This window comes from Ranitomeya imitator, chromosome 5 (assembly GCF_032444005.1).
Source record: "Ranitomeya imitator isolate aRanImi1 chromosome 5, aRanImi1.pri, whole genome shotgun sequence".
NCBI classification, from domain to species: domain Eukaryota; kingdom Metazoa; phylum Chordata; class Amphibia; order Anura; family Dendrobatidae; genus Ranitomeya; species Ranitomeya imitator.
In genome coordinates, this window is record NC_091286.1 from 659,076,725 (window position 1) to 659,100,104 (window position 23,380).

A 23,380-nucleotide genomic window follows, 5' to 3' on the forward strand; every position below is an offset into this window, starting at 1 on the left:
GGCATGCAGAGCTCTCCCGAACAGCAATCCAATGGTCAAAAAAGTAATAAACTCAAAAAAAAGGAAAAGCAGCACAAAATACCGTATTTTTCCGACCATAAGACGCACTTTTTTTCCTCCAAATGTGGGAGGAAAGTGTGGGTGCGTCTTATGGTAGGGATGTAGCATGTGGGGAGGGGGGCAGCAGTGAGAGGGATCGCACTGTTATCCCACTTCAGGATGTCCCCACTGCCCAGAATCAGCGCTGGGGAAACCATGTGGTCCGGATGAATATTCATTAGCGGCTCCCCGCCCACCTATCAGCTGAGTGGTGAGCCAGGAGCAGCAAATGAATACTGCACTTAAGCAGGGACACACATGACATCTCCAGCGCTGATTCCTGCAGCAGCTGAGGAGGTCTGTGTGTCTGGGAGAGGAGGAGGCAGCAGCAGCAGGGGCCAGAGGAGAGAGGAGATCGCTGCATACCTGCCTGCCATGCCTGGGCTGGACGCCAAGTGCTGTGCACAAACAGGACCTGTTTGATGTCAGGAGTGGGCGGGCTGGAGCATCACATGGCAGCTCAGAGCCCTCCCTCTTCTTGACATCATCACAGGTCCTTCAGGCTCTCCACTAGAATCTGCAGCTTCCTCATAACCTGTGCTGTGGAAAGGAAAGGAGGGAAGGCTCTGTGTGCAGTCATAGGATGCTTTTACCTCACCACAGTGTGGCTGGCTGCCACATTTAAGAGGTTAGTCTTTACAAAATACAATAAAGCACTCTGCCACTCTTTTGGTGAACTATAACTCCCAGCATGTCATAGGATCTGCAGGACGTGCTGGGAGTTATAGTTATAGTTATAGCTGGGAGTTATAGTTCTCCCATGGGATTTTAAAGCAGCACTCCAGTGTTATTTTGCAGTGCTGGAGTGGTGCTTTAAATATAAGCCCTGTGCCCCCATTCTTGTACTCACCCTCCAGCATCTTCACATAGTACTGTACAGACACCACACTGGTCCCGCAGCTCCATCTTCTACCCGCAGCTTCCAACATAATAACATACTATTATATATAATAACACCACATATAATAGTATGTTATTTATGTTATTAAATATTTTACCACATTTTTTTGCTTCAAATATTTTTTTTCCCTATTTTCCACCTCTAAAACCTGGGTGCGCCTTATAGTCCGGTGCGTCTTATAGTCCGAAAAATACGGTAATTGAAAAAAAGTGGACTTTAATGCCTGAACGGCGTGGCAACGTTTCGGATGTCTTATCTTTGTCAAGCTTGACAAAGGGTAACACATCCAAAACGTTGCCACGCCGTTCAGGCATTAACCCCTTCCCGACCTTTGACGCATACGCTGCATCATGAAAGTCGGTGCCATTCCGACCCATGACGCAGCATATGCGTCATGGAAAGATCGCGTCCCTGCAGATCGGGTGAAAGGGTTAACTCCCATTTCACCCGATCTGCAGGGACAGGGGGAGTGGTAGTTTAGCCCAGGGGGGGTGGCTTCACCCCCCCCCCCCCCCGTGGCTACGATCGCTCTGATTGGCTGTTGAAAGTGAAAATGCCAATCAGAGCGATTTGTAATATTTCACCTAAAAAAATGGTGAAATATTACAATCCAGCCATGGCCGATGCTGCAATATCATCGGCCATGGCTGGAAACACTAATGTGCACCCACCCCACCCCACCGATCGCCCCCCCAGCCCCCCGATCTGTGGTCCGCTCCCCTCCGTCCTGTGCTCCGCTCCCCCGTCCTCCTGTCTGCTCCCCCCATGCTCCAATCACACCCCCGTGCTCCAATCATACCCCCCCGCACTCCGATCCCCCCCTGCACAGCGATCCCTCCCCCCACACAGCGATCCCCCCCGTGCTCCGATCCACCCGCCCGCACAGCGATCCCCCACTCCGTGCTCCAATCCACCCCCCGTGTTCCGATCCACCCCCCCATGCTCCGATCCACCCCCCCGTGCTCCGACGCCCCCCCCCCCGTGCCCTGATCTCCCCCCCCCTTATACTTACCTGGCCTCCCGGGGTCCGTCCGTCTTCTTTCCTGGGCGCCGCCATCTTCCAAAATGGCGGGCGCATGTGCAGTGCGCCCGCCGAATCTGCCGGCCGGCAGATTCGTTCCAGAGTGAATTTTGATCACTGAGATATAACCTATCTCAGTGATCAAAATATAAAAAAAAGTAAATGACCCCCCTTCCTTTGTCACCCCCATAGGTAGGGACAATAAAAAAAAATATATTTTCTTTTCCACTAAGGTTGGGGTAAGAACTAGGGTTAGGGTTAGGGTTAGGGTTAGGGGTAGGGTTAGGGTTAGGGGTAGGGTTAGGGGTAGGGTTAGGGGTAGGGTTAGGGGTAGGGTTAGGGTTAGGGGTAGGGGTAGGGTTAGGGTTCGGGATGTGCACACGTATTCTGGTCCTATGCGGATTTTTCCGCAGAGGATTTGATAAATCCGCAGTGCTAAACCGCTGCGGATTTATGGCGGATTTACCATGTTTTTTCTGTGCATTTCACTGCGGTTTTACAACTGCGATTTTCTATTGGAGCAGTTGTAAAACCGCTGCGGAATCCGCAGAAAGAAGTGACATGCTGCGGAATGTAAACCGCTGTGTTTCCGTGCAGTTTTTCCGCAGCATGTGTACAGCGATTTTTGTTTCCCATAGGTTTACATTGAACTGTAAGCTCATGGGAAACTGCTGCGGATCCGCAGCGTTTTCTGCAGCGTGTGCACATACCTTTAGAATTAGGCTATGTGCACACGGTGCGTATTTGGCTGCGGATTCGCAGCAGTGTTCCATCAGGTTTACAGTACCATGTAAACATATGGAAAGCCAAATCCGCTGTGCCCATGGTGCGGAAAATACCGCGCGGGAACGCTGCGTTGTATTTTCCGCAGCATGTCAATTCTTTGTGCGGATTCCGCAACGTTTTACACCTGTTCCTCAATAGTAATCCGCAGGTGAAATCCGCACAAAAAACACTGGCAATCCGCGGTAAATCCGCAGGTAAAACGCAGTGCCTTTTACCCGCGGATTTTTCAAAAATGGTGCTGAAAAATCTCATACGAATCCGCAACGTGGGCACATAGCCTTAGGGTTAGGGGTGTGTTGGGGTTACGGGTGTGTTGGGGTTAGGGTTGTGATTAGGGTTACGGCTACAGTTGGGATAAGGTTTAGGGGTGTGTTGGAGTTAGAATTGAGGGGTTTCCACTGTTTAGGCACATCAGGGGGTCTCCAAACGCAACATGGCGCCACCATTGATTCCAGCCAATCTTGTATTCAAAAAGTCAAATGGTGCTCCCTCACTTCCGAGCCCCGACGTGTGCCCAAACAGTGGTTTACCCCCACATATGGGGTACCAGCATACTCAGGACAAACTGCGCAACAATTACTGGGGTCCAATTTCTCCTGTTACCCTTGAGAAAATAAAAAATTGCTTGCTAAAACATCATTTTTGAGGAAAGAAAAATGATTTTTTATTTTCACGGCTCTGCGTTGTAAACATCTGTGAAGCACTTGGGGGTTCAAAGTGCTCACCACATATCTAGATAAGTTCCTTGGGGGGTCTAGTTTCCAAAATGGAGTCACTTGTGGGGGGTTACTACTGTTTAGGCACATCAGGGGCTCTGCAAACGCAACATGACGTCCGCAGACCATTCCATCAAAGTCTGCATTTCAAAAGTCACTACTTCCCTTCTGAGCCCCAACGTGTGCCCAAACAGTGGTTTACCCCCACACATGGGGTATCAGCGTACTCAGGAGAAACTGGACAACAACGTTTCGGGTCCAATTTCTCCTTGTAACCCTTGGGAAAATAAAAAATTCTGGGCTAAAAAATTATTTTTGAGGAAAGAAAACGTATTTATTATTTTCACGGCTCTGCGTTATAAACTTCTGTAAAGCACTTGGGGGTTGAAAGTGCTCACCACATATCTAGATAAGTTCCTTTGGGGGTCTAGTTTCCAAAATGGGGTCACTTGTGGGGGGTTTCTACTGTTTAGGCACACCAGGGGCTCTGCAAACGCAACGTGACGCCCGCAGACCATTCCATCAAAGTCTGCATTTCAAAAGTCACTACTTCCCTTCTGAGCCCCCACGTGTGCCCAAACAGTGGTTTACCCCCACACATGGGGTATCAGCTTACTCAGGAGAAACTGGACAACAACTTTTGTGGTCCAATTTCTCCTGTAACCCTTGGGAAAATAAAAAATTCTGGGCTAAAAAATTATTTTTGAGGAAAGAAAACGTATTTATTATTTTCACTGCTCTGTGTTATGAACTTCTGTGAAGCACTTGGGGGTTCAAAGTGCTCACCTCACATCTAGATAAGTTCCTTTCGGGGTCTAGTTTCCAAAATGGGGTCACTTGTGGGGGGTTTCTACTGTTTAGCCACATCAGGGGCTCTGCAAACGCAACGTGACGCCCGCAGAGCATTCCATCAAAGTCTGCATTTCAAAACGTCACTACTTCACTTCCGAGCCCCAGCATGTGCCTAAACAGTGGTTTACCCCCACATATTGGGTATCAGCGTACTCAGGAGAAACTGGACAACAACTTTTGGGGTCAAATTTCTCCTGTTACCCTTGGAAAAATAAAAAATTGCGGGCTAAAAAATCATTTTTGAGAAAAGAATTTTTATTTTTTATTTTCATGGCTCTGCGTTATAAACTTCTGTGAAGCACTTGAGGGTTCAAAGTGCTCACCACACATCTAGATTAGTTCCTTTGGGGGTCTAGTTTCCAAAATGGGGTCATTTGTGGGGGATCTCCAATGTTTAGGCACACAGGGGCTCTCCAAACGCGACATGGTGTCCGCTAATGATTGGAGCTAATTTTCCATTTAAAAAGCCAAATGGCGTGCCTTCCCTTCTGAGCCCTGCCGTGCGCCCAAACAGTGGTATACCCCCACATATGGGGTATCTGCGTACTCAGGACAAACTGGACAACAACATTTGTGGTCCAATTTCTCCTATTACCATTGGGAAAATAGGAAATTCCAGGCTAAAAAATCATTTTTGAGAAAAGAAACATTTTTTATTTTCATGGCCCTGCATTATAAACTTCTGTGAAGCACCTGGGGGTTTAAAGTGCTCAGTATGCATCTAGATAAGTTCCTTGGGGGGTCTAGTTTCCAAAATGGGGTCACTTGTGGGGGAGCTCCAATGTTTAAGCACACAGGGTCTCTCCAAACGCGACATGGTGTCCGCTAACGATGGAGATAATTTTTCATTCAAAAAGTCAAATGGCGCTCCTTCCCTTCCGAGCCTTACCATGTGCCCAAACAGTGGTTTACCCCCACATGTGAGGTATCGGTGTACTCAGGAGAAATTGCCAAACAATTTTAGGATCCATTTTATCCTGTTGTCCATGTGAAAATGAAAAAATTGAGGCTAAAAGAATTTTTTTGTGAAAAAATAGTACTTTTTCATTTTTACGGATCAATTTGTGAAGCACCTGGGGGTTTAAAGGGCTCACTATGCATCTAGATAAGTTCCTTGGGGCGTCTAGTTTCCAAAATGGGGTCACTTGTGGGGGAGCTCCAATTTTTAGGCACACGGGGGCTCTCCAAACTTGACATGGTGTCCGCTAAAGAGTGCAGCCAATTTTTCATTCAAAAAGTCAAATGGCGCTCCTTCCCTTCCAAGCCCTGCCGTGCGCCCAAACAGTGGTTTACCCCCACATATGAGGTATCAGCGTACTCAGGACAAATTGGACAACAACTTTCGTTGTTCAGTTTCTCCTTTTACCATTGGGAAAATACAAAAATTGTTGCTGAAAAATCATTTTTGTGACTAAAAAGTTAAATGTTCATTTGTTTCCTTCCATGTTGCTTCTGCTGCTGTGAAGCACCTGAAGGGTTAATAAACTTCTGGAATGTGGTTTTGTGCACCTTGAGGAGTGCAGTTTTTAGAATGGTGTCACTTTTGGGTATTTTCAGCCATAGAGACCCCTCAAACTGATTTCAAATGTGAGGTGGTCCCTAAAAAAAATGGTTTTGTAAATTTCCTTGTAAAAATGAGAAATCGCTGGTCAAATTTTAACCCTTATAACTTCCTAGCAAAAAAAAATTTTGTTTCCAAAATTGTGCTGATGTAAAGTAGACGTGTGGGAAATGTTATTTATTAACTATTTTGTGTCACATACCTCTCTGGTTTAACGGAATAAAAATTCAAAATGTGAAAATTGCGAAATTTTCAAAATTTTCGCCAAATTTCCGTTTTTATCACAAATAAACACAGAATTTATTGACCTAAATTTACCACTAACATGAAGCCCAATATGTCACGAAAAAACAATCTCAGAACCGCTAGGATCCGTTGAAGCGTTCCTGAGTTATTACCTCATAAAGGGACACTGGTCAGAATTGCAAAAAAAGGCAAGGTCTTTAAGGTCAAAATAGGCTGGGTCATGAAGGGGTTAAAGTCCACTTTTTTTTCAATTGCCGTATTTTGTGCTGCTTTTCCTTTTTTTTTAGTTTTTATATATATACACCCTCGGACTTCTTTCCTGGTGCTATACTGGTAAATATATCTTTTATCTTATGTGGCTCTGTTGCGGCCCCCTCCACTCTTTGTATGTACATTGTATACTCTAGCACCAAGTTGGTTAATAATCAGGCAGTATGGGAGCCGTGCAATATTACATAGTATTATACTTTATGGTAGCAGGTATGTCCTGAGCCGCCTGTGTACAACTTTATGATTGCCCTTTAGTCCTGTGAGTGCCCTCTCTTTTTTGCGACATGTGTTATGTGTTTGTACTCCCCCCCCCCCCTATTCCATTTGTTTGTCATCTTTTATCTGATCATCCAATAAATTTATTTGCACTACTTGAAGTTATTTTGGGATTTCTTTGTCGTGTTTTTTCTTTGGTTGATGGATTCACAAGACTGCAGACTTGAGCCCCCAATCCTGGACAACTTTTTGGTCCACTCTTTTGACAACTCAAGAATATTAGTGACTTACCGGCCATTGTACTGTGTCTGTGGAGTTAGCCTACACTATACGTATACTAACTTTTTCCAGTGTATACTGTAACCTTGTCATATGCCACCATTCATGAGACGAAGATCAAAAACATGTTCTTTCAGCCTCTGGTTAGGTAGTGTCCTGTGTGGCTGTGAAATTGACCTTCCAGCAATATTTTTTTTTGTCATTACTGAGGTCCATAGACAAAGCCAGCAGGGCACATGTCATACAGTGTTGTGCACTGCTTCCATTGTGCACCATGCACGAGTATAGCGTTCTATATCTTATTTTTTCACTAGCTAAATGTGAAACAGCCTGCTGTATCTCACCTTGTCATTTACTGCTGTGGTGACATTGTTCTGTGATTTAAGCTGTTGTGCATGAAGAAATATTTTGGGGGGTCAGTTGCTACCATGATTCACCATGTCATATCTTACCTTGTTCTTTAGTGGCGGTGAAATTCCGCAGTCTGCATAGCTCATGCACACTAATAATTAATAATAATTTTTATTTATATAGCGCCAACATATTCCGCAGCACTTTACAATTAAGCGGGGACATGTACAGACAATAAATTCAGTACAAGTTAAGACAATTTAAACAGTGACATTAGGGGTGAGGTCCCTGCTCGCAATCTTACAATCTACAAGGAAATGGGGGACACAATAGGTGAAAAGTGCTTGTTATTTCAGGTCTGGCAATTATAATAAATAGGGATTTTCATATAAAGCTGCATGATCCGGTCATCAGCCCGTGTGTTTAAGTGCAATAGTCAAGAATCAAGTGCAGTTATCGTGTGCATGGAGGGTGTGGAGACAGATGAATAGTAGGGTGCAGATTCACATGCAGATAATATTTGGAAGGCGGGAATAGGACAAAGTTAGTTTACTGAGTAGTTGATGTGGTAGGCTTGTTTGAAGAGATGGGTTTTTAAAGCGCGCTTGAATAGGTCGGGGCTAGGTATCAGTCTGATCGTCTGGGGAAGTGCATTCCAGAGAGCTGGCGCAGCACGAGATTAGTCTTGGAGACAGAGGTGCGAGGTTCGGATTACGGGGGATGTAAAGGCCCCGTCACACATAGCGAGATCGCTGCTGAGTCACAAGTTTTGTGACGCAACAGCGATCTCAGTAGCGATCTCTCTATGTGTGACACGTACCAGCGATCAGGCCCCTGCTGTGAGATCGCTGGTCGTGTCGGAATGGCCTGGGCCATTTTTTGATCGTTGAGGTCCCGCTGACATCGCTGAATCGGCGTGTGTGACGCCGATTTAGCGATGTCTTCGCTGGTAACCAGGGTAAACATCGGGTAACTAAGCGCAGGGCCGCGCTTAGTAACCCGATGTTTACCCTGGTTACCATCGTTAAGGTAAAAAAAAACAAACGCTACATACTTACCTACCGCTGTCTGTCCCCGGTGCTCTGCTTCTGGTCTGGCTGTGAGCGCCGGGCAGCCGGAAAGCAGAGCGGTGACGTCACCGCTCTGCTTTCCGGCCGCTGTGCTCACAGCCAGAAAAGAGAAGCAGAGCGCCGGGGACAGACAGCGGTAGGTAAGTATGTAGCGTTTGTTTTTTTTTTACTTTAACGATGGTAACCAGGGTAAACATCGGGTTACTAAGCGCGGCCCTGCGCTTAGTTACCCGATGTTTACCCTGGTTACCGGGGACCTCGGGATCGTTGGTCGCTGGAGAGCTGTCTGTGTGACAGCTCTCCAGCGATCAAACAGCGACGCTGCAGCGATCCGGATCATTGTCGGTATCGCTGCAGCGTCGCTATGTGTGACGGGGCCTTTAGTCTTAGGTCATTTGTAGAACGGAGGGCACGTGTAGGGCGATAGACGGAGATGAGAGCGGAGATATAAGGCGGTGCAGAACTGTGGAGAGCTTTGTGGGTGAGAGAGATGAGTTTATACTGGACCCTGTAGCGAATGAGTAGCCAGTGTAATGACTGGCACAAGTTGGAGGCATCGGTGAAGCGGCTGGACTGAAATATGACCCTGGCTGCCGCATTCAAGATGGATTGGAGAGGAGAAAGTTTGGAAAGAGGGAGACCGATCAGAAGAGAGTTGCAGTAGTCCAGACGAGAATGAATAAGAGCGACAGTAAGAGTCTTAGCAGTTTGAAAGGTGAGAAATGGTCGGATTCTGGAGATGTTTTAAAGATGCAGGTGACAGGAGCAAGTGAGTGATCGGATATAGGGAGTAAAGGAAAGTTCGGTGTCGAATATGACCCCAAGACAGCGGGCATGCTGCTTGGGAGTTATGGTTGAACCCTACAGGGTAATTTCAATGTTGGGTAGAGTGAGGTTAGTAGAAGGGAGAAACACAAGTAGTTCAGTTTTGGAGAGATTTAGTTTCAGACAGAGGGAGGACATGATGTTAGAGACAGCAGAGAGACAATCCTTGGTATTTTTGAATTAGAATAGGGGTGATGTCGGGGGAAGAAGTGTATAATTGGGTTACGTCAGCATAGAGATGGTACTGGAACCCAAATCTGCTGATTGTTTGTCCAATGGGGGCAGTGTATAGAGCGAAGAGGAGTGGGCCCAGGACTGAGCCCTGCGGAACCCCGATAGTAAGGGGACGAGGAGAGGAAGAGGAGCCGGCAAAAGATACAGTGAAGGAGCGGTCAGAGAGGTAGGAAGAAAACCAGGAGATGGCTGTGTCCTTGAGGCCTATGGAGTGGAGCATAGTGAGAAGGAGCTGGTGATCCACAGTATCAAATGCGGCAGATAGATCCAGGAGAATCAGCAGAGAGCAATGACCTTTGGATTTAGCTGTTATTAGATCATTAGAGACTTTAGTGAGGGCAGTTTCAGTGGAGTGTAAAGAGCGGAAACCAGATTGTAAGGGGTCGAGAAGAGAGTTATCCGAGAGATAGCGGATTAGACGGGAATGGGCCAAGTGTTCCAGGAGTTTAGAGATGAAGGAAAGGTTAAAGACAGGTCTGTAGTTAGCCGTGCAGTTCTGGTCCAGGGATGGCGTTTTAAGTAGAGGGGGTATGATGGCATGTTTAAATGAGGAGGGAAAGATACCTGAATAAACAGAGTGGTTAAATATTTTAGTCAGGTGAATGGTGACCACTGGTGAGAGAGACTGCAGGAGAGGTGAAGGAATGGTGTCATTATTGCAGGTTGTAGGCCGAGCAGAAGTGAGGAGCTTGGAAACGTCTTCTTCTGAAATATTCAAAAATATATATATATTTCTGTTGCTAAATGTGATACAGCCCGCTGTATCCCACATTTTCATTTTGTGGTGGTGATATGAAGCTGTCTGCAGACCTAACGCACATTAAAAAACAAAAATTAAATTTTTTTCTGTTGCAAAACGTGATACAGCCCGCTGTATTCTACATTGTCATTTTGTGGCGGTGATATGAAGCTGTCTGCAGACCTAATGCACATTTAAAAATAAAAATTATATTTTTTTCTGTTGCAAAACGTGATAAAACCCGCCATATTCCACGTTGTCCTTTTGTGGTGGTGATATGAAGCTGTCTGCAGACCTAACGCATGTTAAAAAACAAAAATTATGTTTTCTGTTGCAAAATATGATACAGCCTGCCGTATCCTGCATTGTCATTTTGTAGCGGTGATATGAAGCGGTCTGCAGACCTCATGCACATTAAAATATGTTTTCTTTGTGTTGCTAAACGTGATACAGCCTGCTATATTCAACCTTGTCATTTAGTGGCGTTGAAAATGTTCTGTGTGCAGAGCTGTTGCACATTAAATTAAAAAAAAAAATTCACAAATGTGATACAGCAGCTGAGATCAAAGTTTGACATTGTTTTGAGCCTATCTTCTAGATTATGTGCATCTTTAGCAACCAATTTCTTATGGGCATCTTTAATGCCTAGCTGAGATGCGCACATGTTACACTTGTCTTCTGACAAGCATCAAACGCTCTCTGGTAATTGGAGTTGGGTAAACGACTAATCGTTGTAGGCTGGATCCTGCCTCTCATACCTCCTATAGGTGCCCTGTTATTGATCCTGTTGTACGTTCCCATTCCCGCTGTCATCATGTCCCTTTTCCTGATCAGTGCACCTAACGACACTTTGGCCATATTTGTCTGTCAAGCCTACACCTTACCAGCAGCAACTGTAGGAAAGAGGACATTCCAACACCATGGAAAATCTTCTAGATTATACAGGCCTCATCCACACTAAACATATTTTTTTTAATGTTCCCAACGTGATACAGATCAGAGTATCTCAGTTTCAAATGGTTTTGAGAATCTAGTCAATGTTATACAGGCCTCATCGACAGGCGAAAAAAATTATCTGTTACTAATGTAATACATTAGGGGACATCTCACTTAGAAATTGTTTGTAGCATCTAGCCAATGTTATACAGGCCTCATCCCCAGACCCCAAAAAATGTAGTTGGTTACTAACGTCTTACATTGGGGGACATCTAATTAAAAAAATGTTTGGAGCATGTCTTCTTTGTCATCCAGCCTTTATTCACACTTAAACAATTCTTTCTTCTGTAACTAACGTTATACAGTGGGGGATATCTCACTTAGAAATTTTTTGTAACATCTAGTCAATGTTATACAGGCCTCATCCACAGGCCCCCAAAAATGTTGTTGGTGACTAATGTCATACAGTAGAGGACATCTAACTTTGAATTTTTTTTGGAGCAGATCTGCTTTGTCATACAGACCTCATCCATAGTGAAACATTTTGTCTGTGAGTAACGTGACTCATCAAGCCTTATTTCACCTTCTCATTATGTGCCACTGAAATTCAGCTATGTGCAGAGGCTATGCAGAGTAAAAATAATCTAACTTTTAGTTGCTAATTTTGTGCTCCTAGCATACTATCTGTGCAACATGAATGGGAAAAAGCGAGGTCGTGGTGGAAGGGGGATTAGGTTTGGTGTTCAAGGTGTATGTGGGGTTGGTGTTAATGTTTCTGAAAGCACTAGTGGACCGACAACGTGACGTTCTATCCAAAGACAACTGACTACTTCTGTTACTGGGTGTTGTAGTTTTTAGTGTGCTGCATTGTTCTTGCATAATTGCAGTCTCTGATATCTTTAGCGGGGCTTCTGTGCCTGCTGCTGCTGCTGGGGGTGTTAACTCTAATTTGTGGATATGTGAACAGTCTTACTTGGGTGTCCATCTGCTGGGTTGGGTGTAGTGGATGTTAGGGCTAGCGGAACGCACCAAATAATAAGACAGATGGAGTAAGGTGCGTTCGCAGCCCAGGGTCCACCGTGCAGAGATGCAACCTGCTGCCAAGTAATGACGGGCTATATGGCGGTACAACATGAATACACACACGGGTTAACCTCACCCTGTGTGAAGGAAGCGAACCCTGTTGCGTCACAGGACCGCGGTACCGCACCAAAAGCGCAAGCAAGGAGTCTTATAACTCAATCCCAAGACACAGGATTTGAGTACATATAGACCTCATGCGCCCGACACCGCTACTGAGGTGTCAGAGTGATTGAAATAATTATAATAAAGAAGCACAAGAGTGCATGCGGTGCCGCACTGGCGAACGCCACTAACCACCCAGGCTTGGGTCAGGAAAGCGCTGTGAAAGCGCACGGCGCCGCACTGTGATGTCTGCAACGTGCTGATGGTTAAGTCGGGCGCTGGGTAGCAATCATCCACCTTCCGTGAGCAGTCATACAATAGGGACGGGATTTTAAAGAACGACTTTCATCCATCGACATACATCCATCAACACACACACATTATCAAGACTATACTAGCGCATGGCCATGCGAGCCTTAAATAGTTGCAGCACGTTTAGGACCTTCAGAGAAGGACCAATGGAGTTGCTGCAATACCTGAGCATGTGACCCCAGATCTCCACTGAGAGATCTTGCCCTGGACATGCTCAGAGTGCAAAACAGGACTTAGTCCTAGAACCCACAAGGACCTTCCAAGAAGGGCCAATGAGCTAGCTGCAGTATCTGATCATGTGACCCTCGATCTCCACTGAGAGATCTCACTCTGGGCATGCTCAGAACGTGAAAAGTAGGACTTTTGCTCGCCGCTGCCCAGCACTGACTACAATGGCAGAAGCAGGAAATGCAGCAGTAACTCTATTAACAGAGTGAGACTGAGCAAGACGCTGGGACCGACGTTTCCGCTGAGCAGACTCCACTGCGGCTGGAGAAGAATGCGAGACCGCAGCAGAGATGGTTCGAGATTCCCCCTGTGCAGAAGCGGGAACTCGACACCTAACAGTGGAAGACCAGTCGGTCCCTATTATAATATTGCTACTGTGGTAAAATTGATGCCACTTTGTTGGTGTCTACTACAATTTTTTTGAAATCTGAACATTCCTTGCCGGCCATTGCACTAGCCAGGGCAGTATTAGGTGACAGCAAGGGATGAGGTTCCTGACAGTGGTGGTGGGAAAGACCCATTTAGGTGTTAGGGGAGTGCAGGGACAGGCTCAGGTTTGAGCTCAGGTGGTGACCATCCCCAATTTCCCTATCAGTAGGGCCTTCCTCTGCCCATTTTCATCCGATTGTTAGTATGTTGCGCCGTCCGCTGACCGAACCCCTTTGGGTTGTGTCACATCATGATATAGGCCTCTGAGACTGTCAAGCCTCCACTTCCTCTTAGTCAACTACTCGTGTTACTATACTTAGATTTTTCTGACAGTACTAGTCGACAAAACTGATATTTGTGCCACCTGAGTGTGGCTGAGCATGAAAGCAGGTTGAGCTGTTGCATGTGGTATAAAGGCTCCCAGTACAGGAGGCCTACACCGATCCCTCACCCACGTCGTCTTACTGAGACGTTCAATTGAAAGCTGTAAATACTGGTCCAGAGCCCGATACCTCATGCATGGCTGATTGCTGCAGTACCATGCTACAATTTGTACTGTGGGTGAATTGAGGCCACTTTCTTGGTGTTTGTCCCTCAGTTGATGTGTATTGTTCGCTTTTGGGGCCGATTAAAGGTGTTGTGCATGGGTTTGTTTTTGCCTCCCATTGACAGGAATGGCGTTCAGCTACATGTTCGGTGAATATTCGATGAATAAATTGGCAAATTTGACGATCGTAAACCAAACCGAACATTGAAATATTCGCTCATCTCTAGTTATAACAGCTAGAAGGGCTCTTATTAAGTAGCAAAATGCTTGTCATAAAGCAGTGAATAATTCTGAGGTTGGTGTACACTGTGTGCAGAATTATTAGGCAAGTTGTATTTTGAGCACATGATACTTTTTATACATGTTGTCCTACTCCAAGCTGTTCAGGCCAACTACCAATTCAGTAAATCATGTGATGTGCATCTCTGTAATGAGGAGGGGTGTTGTCTAATGACATCAAAACCCTATATAAGGTGTGCTTAATTATTAGGCAACTTACTTTCCTTTGGCAAAATGGGTCAGAAGAGAGATTTGACGGGCTCTGAAAAGTCCAAAATTGTGAGATGTCTTGCAGAGGGAGCAGCAGTCTTGAAATTGCCAAACTTTTGAAGAGTGATCACCGAACAATCAAGCGTTTCATGGCAAATAGCCAACAGGGTCGGCAGAAGCGTGTTGGGCAAAAGAGGTGAAAAATAACTGCCCATGAATTGAACAAAATCAAACGTGAAGCTGCCAAGATGCCATTTGCCACCAGTTTTGCCATATTTCAGAGCTGCAACGTTACTGGAGTAACAAAAAGCACAAGGTGTGCGATACTCAGGTACATGACCAAGGTAAGGAAGGCTGAAAAACGACCACCTTTGAACAAGAAACATAAGATAAAATGTCAAGACTGGGCCAAGAAATATATTAAGACTGACTTTTCAAAGGTTTTATGGACTGATGAAATGAGAGTGACTTTTGATGGGCCAGATGGATGGGCCAGAGGCTGGAACAGTAAAGGGCAGAGAGCTCCACTCCGACTCAGACCCCAGCAAGGTGGAGGTGGGGTACTGCTATGGGCTGGTATCATCAAAGATGAACTTGTGGGACCTTTTTGGGTTGAGGATGGAGTGAAGCTCAACTCCTAGACCTACTGCCAGTTTTTGGAAGACAACTTCTTCAAGCAGTGGTACAGGAAGAAGTCGGTATCGTGCAAGAAAAACATGATTTTCATGCAGGACAATGCTCCATCACATGCATCCAACTACTCCACAGCATGGCTGGCCAGTAAAGGTCTCAAAGAAGAAAAAACAATGACATGGCCCCCTTGTTCACCTGATCTGAACCCCATAGAGAACCTGTGGTCCCTCATAAAATGTGAGATCTATAGGGAGGGAAAACAGTCCACCTCTCGGAACAGTGTCTGGAGGCTGTGGTGGCTGCTGCACGTGATGTTGGTCGTAAACAGATCAAGCAACTGACAGAATCTATGGATGGAAGATGCTGAGTGTCATCATAAAGAAAGGGGGCTATATGGGGCACTCATTTTGGGGGGTTTTGTTTTTGCATATCAGAAATGTTTATTTCTAAATTTTGTGCAGTGATATTGGTTTACCTGGTGAAAATAAACAAGTGAGATGGGAATATGATGGGAATATATTTGGTTTTTATTAAGTTGCCTAATAATTCTGCACAGTAATAGTTACCTGCACAAACAGATATCCTCCTAAGATAGTCAAATCTAAAAAAAAACACTCCAACTTCCAAAAATATTAAGCTTTGATATTTGAGTCTTTTGGGTTGATTGAGAACATAGTTGTTGATCAATAATAAAAATAATCCTCCAAAATATACAACTTCCCTAATAATTCTGCACACAGTGTAGTCAGTAAAAGTGGCATTTTCCCCCCGATTGATGAAGAATGGTGTCAGGCACAGAACTTTAAAATTACTTTTTAGGATCTTATAAAAGGTTAAAAGTTTAGCAGCATTTTTTCATTTTTCCCAGAACCTAATAAAATATTTTTAGGGATCACGTCTGCTTTGAAGTGACTTAGAGGTGCATAGATGTCAAAGACTCCCCATAACAAGACGACCCCATTTAAAAAACTGAACGCCTTAAAGTATTCAAAACCATATTCAGGAAGTTTTGTTAACCCATCAAGTGCTTTACAGGCTTCAATAAAACTTGAATGAAAAAATAAAAGATTAGGATTTTAGTTGTTACTTTAGTTCCTAATTTTTCACTTTCACTAGGGTAACAGGAGAAGTTGCACAACAAATTGTGGGGTCCATTTTTGTCTGAATACGAAGATACTCCATATGTGGTCAGTTTCTCACTGAAGGAGCGCTACTTGATTTCTGTAAGACAATTTTGGCTGTAATACTGTATATTGTGGATGCCATGTCACATTTTCAGAGCCCCCAAAGTGCCAAATCAGTAGAAACCACTCACACTTGATTCCATTTTCTAAGCTAAACCCCTCAAAGAAATCATCTAGGGGTGTAGTGATCATTTTAGAACCACAGGTGCTTCACAAAAGTTTACAATATTGGGATGCAAAAATGAAAATGTTCCTTCTTTCTACAAAACCATTTGATTGCTTCCATTTTTCATTTTCACAAGGCTGACCGGAGAAAATGGACCCAACAATTTGTGGTGCAATTTCTCCTGATTACTTCTATATCCCATATGTGGTTGGACACATGGTGGGGCTCGGAAGGGAAGGAGTGCCATTTGACTGTTCCACACCAATTTTGGTGCCTGAAATAGATTGTGGACATCATGTCACATTAGCATAGCCCTCAAGATGCAAAAACAGCTGAGAACCCCAAAAAGTAACCCAATTTTTGAAACTACACCACTTAAGGGATTCTGTTATGAACAGGTAATTCAGAACCACAATGGACCTTGAAGTTCAGAGCACACAAAGTGACCTGACAATTACCAAAAACATAGGACGAGCTCTGAGACGTGGGAACTCTGCTGACCGCAATCCCTAATCCTATCCAACCACACTAGAGGTAGCCGTGGAGCGCTCCTGACCAGTCCTATGCGCCTCGAGCACAGCCTGAGAAACTAGCTAGCCCTAAGAAAGAAAAATAAGCCTAGCTTGCCTCAGAGAAATACCCCAAAGGAAAAGGCAGCCCCCCCACATATAACGACTGTGAGTTGAGATGAAAATACAAACGCAGAGATGAAATAGATTTAGCAAAGTGAGGCCCAACTTACTGAATAGACCGAAGATAGGAAAGATTGCTTTGCGGTCAACACAAAACCCTACAAACAACCACGCAGAGGGGGCAAAAAGACCCTCGGCACCGACTAACGGTACGGAGGTGCTCCCTCTGCGTCCCAGAGCTTCCAGCAAGCAAGAAAAACCAATATAACAAGCTGGACAGAAAAAATAGCAAACAAAAATAACACAAGCAAAACTTAGCTTATGCAGGATAGACAGGCCACAGGAACGATCCAGGAGAAAGCAAGACCAATACTAGAACATTGACTGGAGGCCAGGATCAAAGCACTAGGTGGAGTTAAATAGAGCAGCACCTAACGACTTAACCTCATCACCTGAGGAAGGAAACTCAGAAGCCGCAGTACCACTCTCATCCACCAAAGGAAGCTCATAGACAGAACCAGCCGAAGTACCACTCACGACCACAGGAGGGAGCTTGGCCACAGAATTCACAACAGGATTCATCTATTGATGTAATGAACGTTTTTAACCCACAGGTGCTTCACAGAATTTTATAACGCTAGGACATGAAAACAAAAAAATTTAAGTTTTTTCCACTACAATTATGCTTTAAACCTACATTTTTCATTTTTACAAGGGGTTATAGGAGAAAATAGACCTTGAGTTTTGTTATGTAATTTCTCCTAAAACACGGCAACATCCCATATATCGTCGTAAACTATTAATTTGATTACACGACAGAGCTTTGAAGGGAAGGAACGACATTTGTCTTTTGGAGAGAAAGAGTACATCCGTCAATGAATTAATCTAGGAATGTAGTGAACATTTTGAATACACAAAATTTTATAACGTTTACCTGTGATACTTTAAAAGTATGTTTCTTTCTATTTAAATGTTGCTTTAGCCTCAAATTTTGCATTTTCACAAAGAGTAAGTCTCAGGAATAGATCCCCTCAGGCCGCAATTAACATCTCCCCTCCAAGACCTAGGAGGTGCCAAATGTTACCTTTCTTCTTGGCCCTAGCTAGACCTCCTGGTGAGATATAGAGACACAATTTCTACTAGTCCCAAGGAAGTACCTATTAACACCTACAGGTCCTTCTCAAAAAATTAGCATATAGTGTTAAATTTCATTATTTACCATAATGTAATGATTACAATTAAACTTTCATATATTATAGATTCATTATCCACCAACTGAAATTTGTCACGTCTTTTATTGTTTTAATACTGATGATTTTGGCATACAACTGCTGATAACCCAAAAAACCTGTCTCAATAAATTAGCATATTTCACCCATCCAATCAAATAAAAGTGTTTTTTAATAACAAACAAAAAAACCATCAAATAATAATGTTCAGTTATGCACTCAATACTTGGTCGGGAATCCTTTGGCAGAAATGACTGCTTCAATGCGGCGTGGCATGGAGGCAATCAGCCTGTGACACTGCTGAGATGTTATGGAGGCCCAGGATGCTTCAATAGCGGCCTTAAGCTCATCCAGAGTGTTGGGTCTTGCGTCTCTCAACTTTCTCTTCACAATATCCCACAGATTCTCTATGGGGTTCAGGTCAGGAGAGTTGGCAGGCCAATTGAGCACAGTAATACCATGGTCAGTAAACCATTTACCAGTGGTTTTGGCACTGTGAGCAGGTGCCAGGTCGTGCTGAAAAATGAAATCTTCATCTCCATAAAGCATTTCAGCCGATGGAAGCATGAAGTGCTCCAAAATCTCCTGATAGCTAGCTGCATTGACCCTGCCCTTGATGAAACACAGTGGACCAACACCAGCAGCTGACATGGCACCCCACACCATCACTGACTGTGGGTACTTGACACTGTACTTCAGGCATTTTGGCATTTCCTTCTCCCCAGTCTTCCTCCAGACTCTGGCACCTTGATTTCCGAATGACATGCAAAATTTGCTGTCATCAGAAAAAAGTACTTGACACCACTTAGCAACAGTCCAGTGCTGCTTCTCTGTAGCCCATTTCGGCACCTGTAGCCCATTTCCTGCACACGCCTGTGCACGGTGGCTCTGGATGTTTCCACACCAGACTCAGTCCACTGCTTCCTCAGGTTCCCCAAGGTCTGGAATCGGTCCTTCTCCACAATCTTCCTCAGGGTCCGGTCTCCTCTTCTCGTTGTACAGCGTTTTCTGCCACATTGTTTCCTTCCAACAGACTTACCATTGAGGTGCCTTGATACAGCACTCTGGGAACAGCCTATTTGTTGAAAAATTTCTTTCTGGGTCTTACCCTCTTGCTTGAGGGTGTCAATGATGGCCTTCTTGACATCTGTCAGGTCGCTAGTCTTAAGGTACCGTCACACTTAGCGACGCTGCAGCGATACCGACAACGATCCGGATCGCTGCAGCGTCGCTGTTTGGTCGCTGGAGAGCTGTCACACAGACAGCTCTCCAGCGACCAACGATCCCGAGGTCCCCGGTAACCAGGGTAAACATCGGGTAACTAAGCGCAGGGCCGCGCTTAGTAACCCGATGTTTACCCTGGTTACCAGCGTAAAAAAACAAACAGTACATACTTACATTCAGCTGTCTGTCCCTTGCCGTCTGGTTCCTGCACTGAGTGCTGGCCGTAAAGTGAAAGTGAAAGCACAGCACAGCGGTGAGTCACACAGCGGTGACTCACCGCTGTGGCTGTGCTCTGCTTTCACTTTACGGCCAGCACTCAGTGCAGGAACCAGACGGCAAGGGACAGACAGCTGAATGTAAGTATGTACTGTTTGTTTTTTTACGCTGGTAACCAGGGTAAACATCGGGTTACTAAGCGCGGCCCTGCGCTTAGTTACCCGATGTTTACCCTGGTTACCAGTGAAGACATCGCTGAATCGGTGTCACACACGCCGATTCAGCGATGTCTACGGGGAGTCCAGCGATGAAATAAAGTTCTGGACTTTCTTCCCCGACCAGCGATCTCCCAGCAGGGGCCTGATCGCTGCTGCCTGTCACACTGGACGATATCGCTAGCGAGGACGCTGCAACGTCACGGATCGCTAGCGATATCGTCTAGTGTGACAGTACCTTTACCCATGATGGGGGTTTTGAGTAATGAACCAGGCAGGGAGTTTATAAAAGCCTCAGGTATCTTTTGCATGTGTTTAGAGTTAATTAGTTGATTCAGAAGATTAGGGTAATAGGTCGTTTAGAGAACCTTTTCTTGATATGCTAATTTATTGAGACAGGTTTTTTGGGTTATCAGGAGTTGTATGCCAAAATCATCAGTATTAAAACAATAAAAGACGTGACAAATTTCAGTTGGTGGATAATGAATCTATAATATATGAAAGTTTAATTGTAATCATTACATTATGGTAAATAATGAAATTTAACACTATATGCTAATTTTTTGAGAAGGACCTGTAGGTGCAACTTGCCTTCAGGACAGATGTTACATATCACTAGTCACACATATAACCCTAGACATACGTCACTACACATATATAGATATATATACACATATTTCACCACAGTAAGATAAGAAAAATAAATGCGTGCTTTGTTACGCAATTTCTCCTGAGGACACCCATATCTCATCTGTGGTCAGAAACTACTGTTTGGGCACATGTCTGGGCTCAGTAGAGAAGATTTTGCTGAAATGGTTTGTAGGTGTCCTGGTACCGAAAGAGCTCTGCTAAAGTGAATCCAAAATGCAAAATTTTTTTTAAAAATCCCCCCATTTTACAAACTACACCCCTCCGTGAATTAATCTGCATGTGTACTGAACATGTGGACACCACAGTTGTGTCACGCAGAACTGTATACCATGGAGATGCCCCCCAAAAATACATCTTCCACTAATAAGTAATTTTAGCCAAAATGTTTTCATTTTAAATGGACCCCCAAAAATGCTCTACAATTTCGAATGAATGCAACAATACCCCATATGTGGTCTGAAATTACAGTTTGACCGCACTAGAAAACGCAGGGGGGAAAGAAGCAAAAACTTGACTTTTGGAGCGCAGATTTTCCTACAATAGCTTCCAGAACAGCAGAAAAAACGCAAAAGTGGCCCCATTTTGGAAATTACTCCCCTCTGGGAAATCATGTATAAGTGCGTTGACTATACTGACAGCACAGGGATTTGCCAGAAATAAGCATGCATTTGTGTTGTAGAGTGAAAATTGCAAATATTCCATGGCAATGCCCAATAAATTGTTGTTTTTTTTGCCGTTCCTGGTGCAGTATAAGCAATAATGCGGCTTTATTCATCAGGTCAGTACGATTACACAAAACCAGATTTAGATCGGCTTTATAGATTTTGTTAGTTTTTCACTGTAAAACATTTTATTTTTGTATTGCTATAGCTTTTTTCTTTTGCGGGATGAGTTGACGTTTTTGTCGGTACCATTTTGGGTTGCATAATTTTGATTCTCTTTTCACTCCCATTTTTGGAGCCAGAATTAACCAACATACAACAATTCACAAATAGTTTTATGGTTATTTATTACACCATTCAACGTGCGGTAACATTGATGAAACAGTTTTATTCCTCGGGTCAGTACTATTACAGCGATACCAGATTTGTATAACTTTTCTATGTTTTGCTACTTTTTACAAAAATAAATAGTTATTGCATCAAATATTTATATAGTGCTCAAACTTTTCTATTTTTTTTGCTGATGGAGCTGAGTGGAAGCTTGTTTTGCGATTTGATGTTTTCATTGATTCCATTGCTCTCTACATAAAATTGTTTTATTGCATATTAACTATTTTTTGCTCCGCCATATGACGAAAAAACATTTTTCCTGCACTTATTTCTTTATACTGTGTTTAAAAAATGTAAAAGATTTGTTGCCTGGGTCGTTCTGGACGCTACCCCAAGATACCAAATATACTTTTTTTTTGTTTAATTTTTGTTTTTACACAATAAATGCAGTTTTAATGGCAAAACATTTTTTTGCTTATTTTTCTCACTTTTTTCTTTTTTTCTTCCGTTTTTACAATTGTTCTAACTTTTTGAACTTTTTTTTACTTAGTCCCTGTGTGACACTTACGGAATAAGTACTGTAGTTTGATTACTGGTCTAGTACCATGCAACACCATCATTGTGCGAGATCTATAGATTTTCATAGTCAGATGGATGGATAGATAGATAATAGATAAATAATAGATGATAGATAGATAATAGATAGATCATAGATACTGTAGATAACATATAATAGATAGATAATAGATAGATAATAGATAATAGGTAGCTAGATGATTGATTGATAGATAATAGATAATAGGTAGATAGATAGATAATAGATAGCTAGATGATAGATAAACAGATATATAGATAGATAGACAGATAGATAGAAAGATAATAGAAAGATAATAGATAGATAATAGATAGATAGATAATACATAATATGTAGATACTAGATAGATAGATAGATAGATAGATAGATAGATAGATAGATAGATAGATAGATAGATAGATAGATAGATAGATAATAGGTAAATAGATAAATAGATAGACAAATAATAGATAATAGAAAGATAATAGATATATAATAGATAATAGAAAGATAATAGATAGATAAATAGATAACAGATAGAAAGAGAAAAAAAGAAAAATAAAGAAAGAACAAATTCCAAAATGAATTGAAAATATTCAAACTAAGAAGCCTCTTTCTTACTTTCTATTGTGATTTTTTTCAGCTTTTATCCACAATGACATGTTTATCACCGTTTCCATACTTATTCGTTATTCATCTTTCTTTGCACATTTCCTTGGCGGTAAAGACTGAAGATCTGGAAGGTTTTTCATATCCATCTGTAAGTGATCATCACAAATTATTCCAATAGAAGCTTTGTAAGGTTTATTACATCCTCCTGCTCTCCCCTCTTGGGGCACGGCGTGCACCGAAGGCCCCCAAATACCACTGTGGGCTGAAATCCAGCAGTGTGCGGTGGTAGTGCATGAGGAATTGAATTACAAGGTTATCAGCATTACATGAGCATTTTACGCATTATTGGAGTCAGAACATTTTGGACATTTAATAGGTATTATTCAATCCTTGGATGGTAGAATTCATTGAATACTAGATTGCAGTTTTATTTAGAAATGTTAATGCGGTATTATGTGTTTCGGTAATATATGGTAGTATTGTTTTGGTACTATATGATATATTTTTAGGTATTGTTTTGCATTATTACTGGGCTCCAAATAGTTGCATTACATGGGCGTTGCGTGGAAGTATAATTTGCTACTATCACACAGGATTTGGGTAAAAAGCGAAGTGCTATATTCCTCAGTTACATGGAGTTTGAAAATGGGGGAAACAGGACCCCTTGTGAGTGGCGCAGGTCACAGCAGCGAGGTCCCTGAAATGAGACGCTTATCACTTATTTTGGTCTGTGTGTTTCCCCTGCAGGGAGAATGCATTC

General features: G+C 43.4%; 1 protein-coding gene across 1 annotated transcript in view; it reads left to right on the forward strand.

The window, feature by feature from the left end:
- LOC138638695 (adhesion G protein-coupled receptor F5-like) overlaps positions 1-23,380 on the forward strand; it is a 141,103-nt gene that overhangs the window by 5,878 nt on the left and 111,845 nt on the right. Inside the window, exon 2 of the mRNA XM_069728195.1 lies at positions 22,652-22,768. Coding sequence (XP_069584296.1) covers positions 22,664-22,768 — 105 coding nt within the window. The 5' untranslated portion in view covers positions 22,652-22,663. The remainder of the gene's footprint in view (positions 1-22,651; positions 22,769-23,380) is intronic.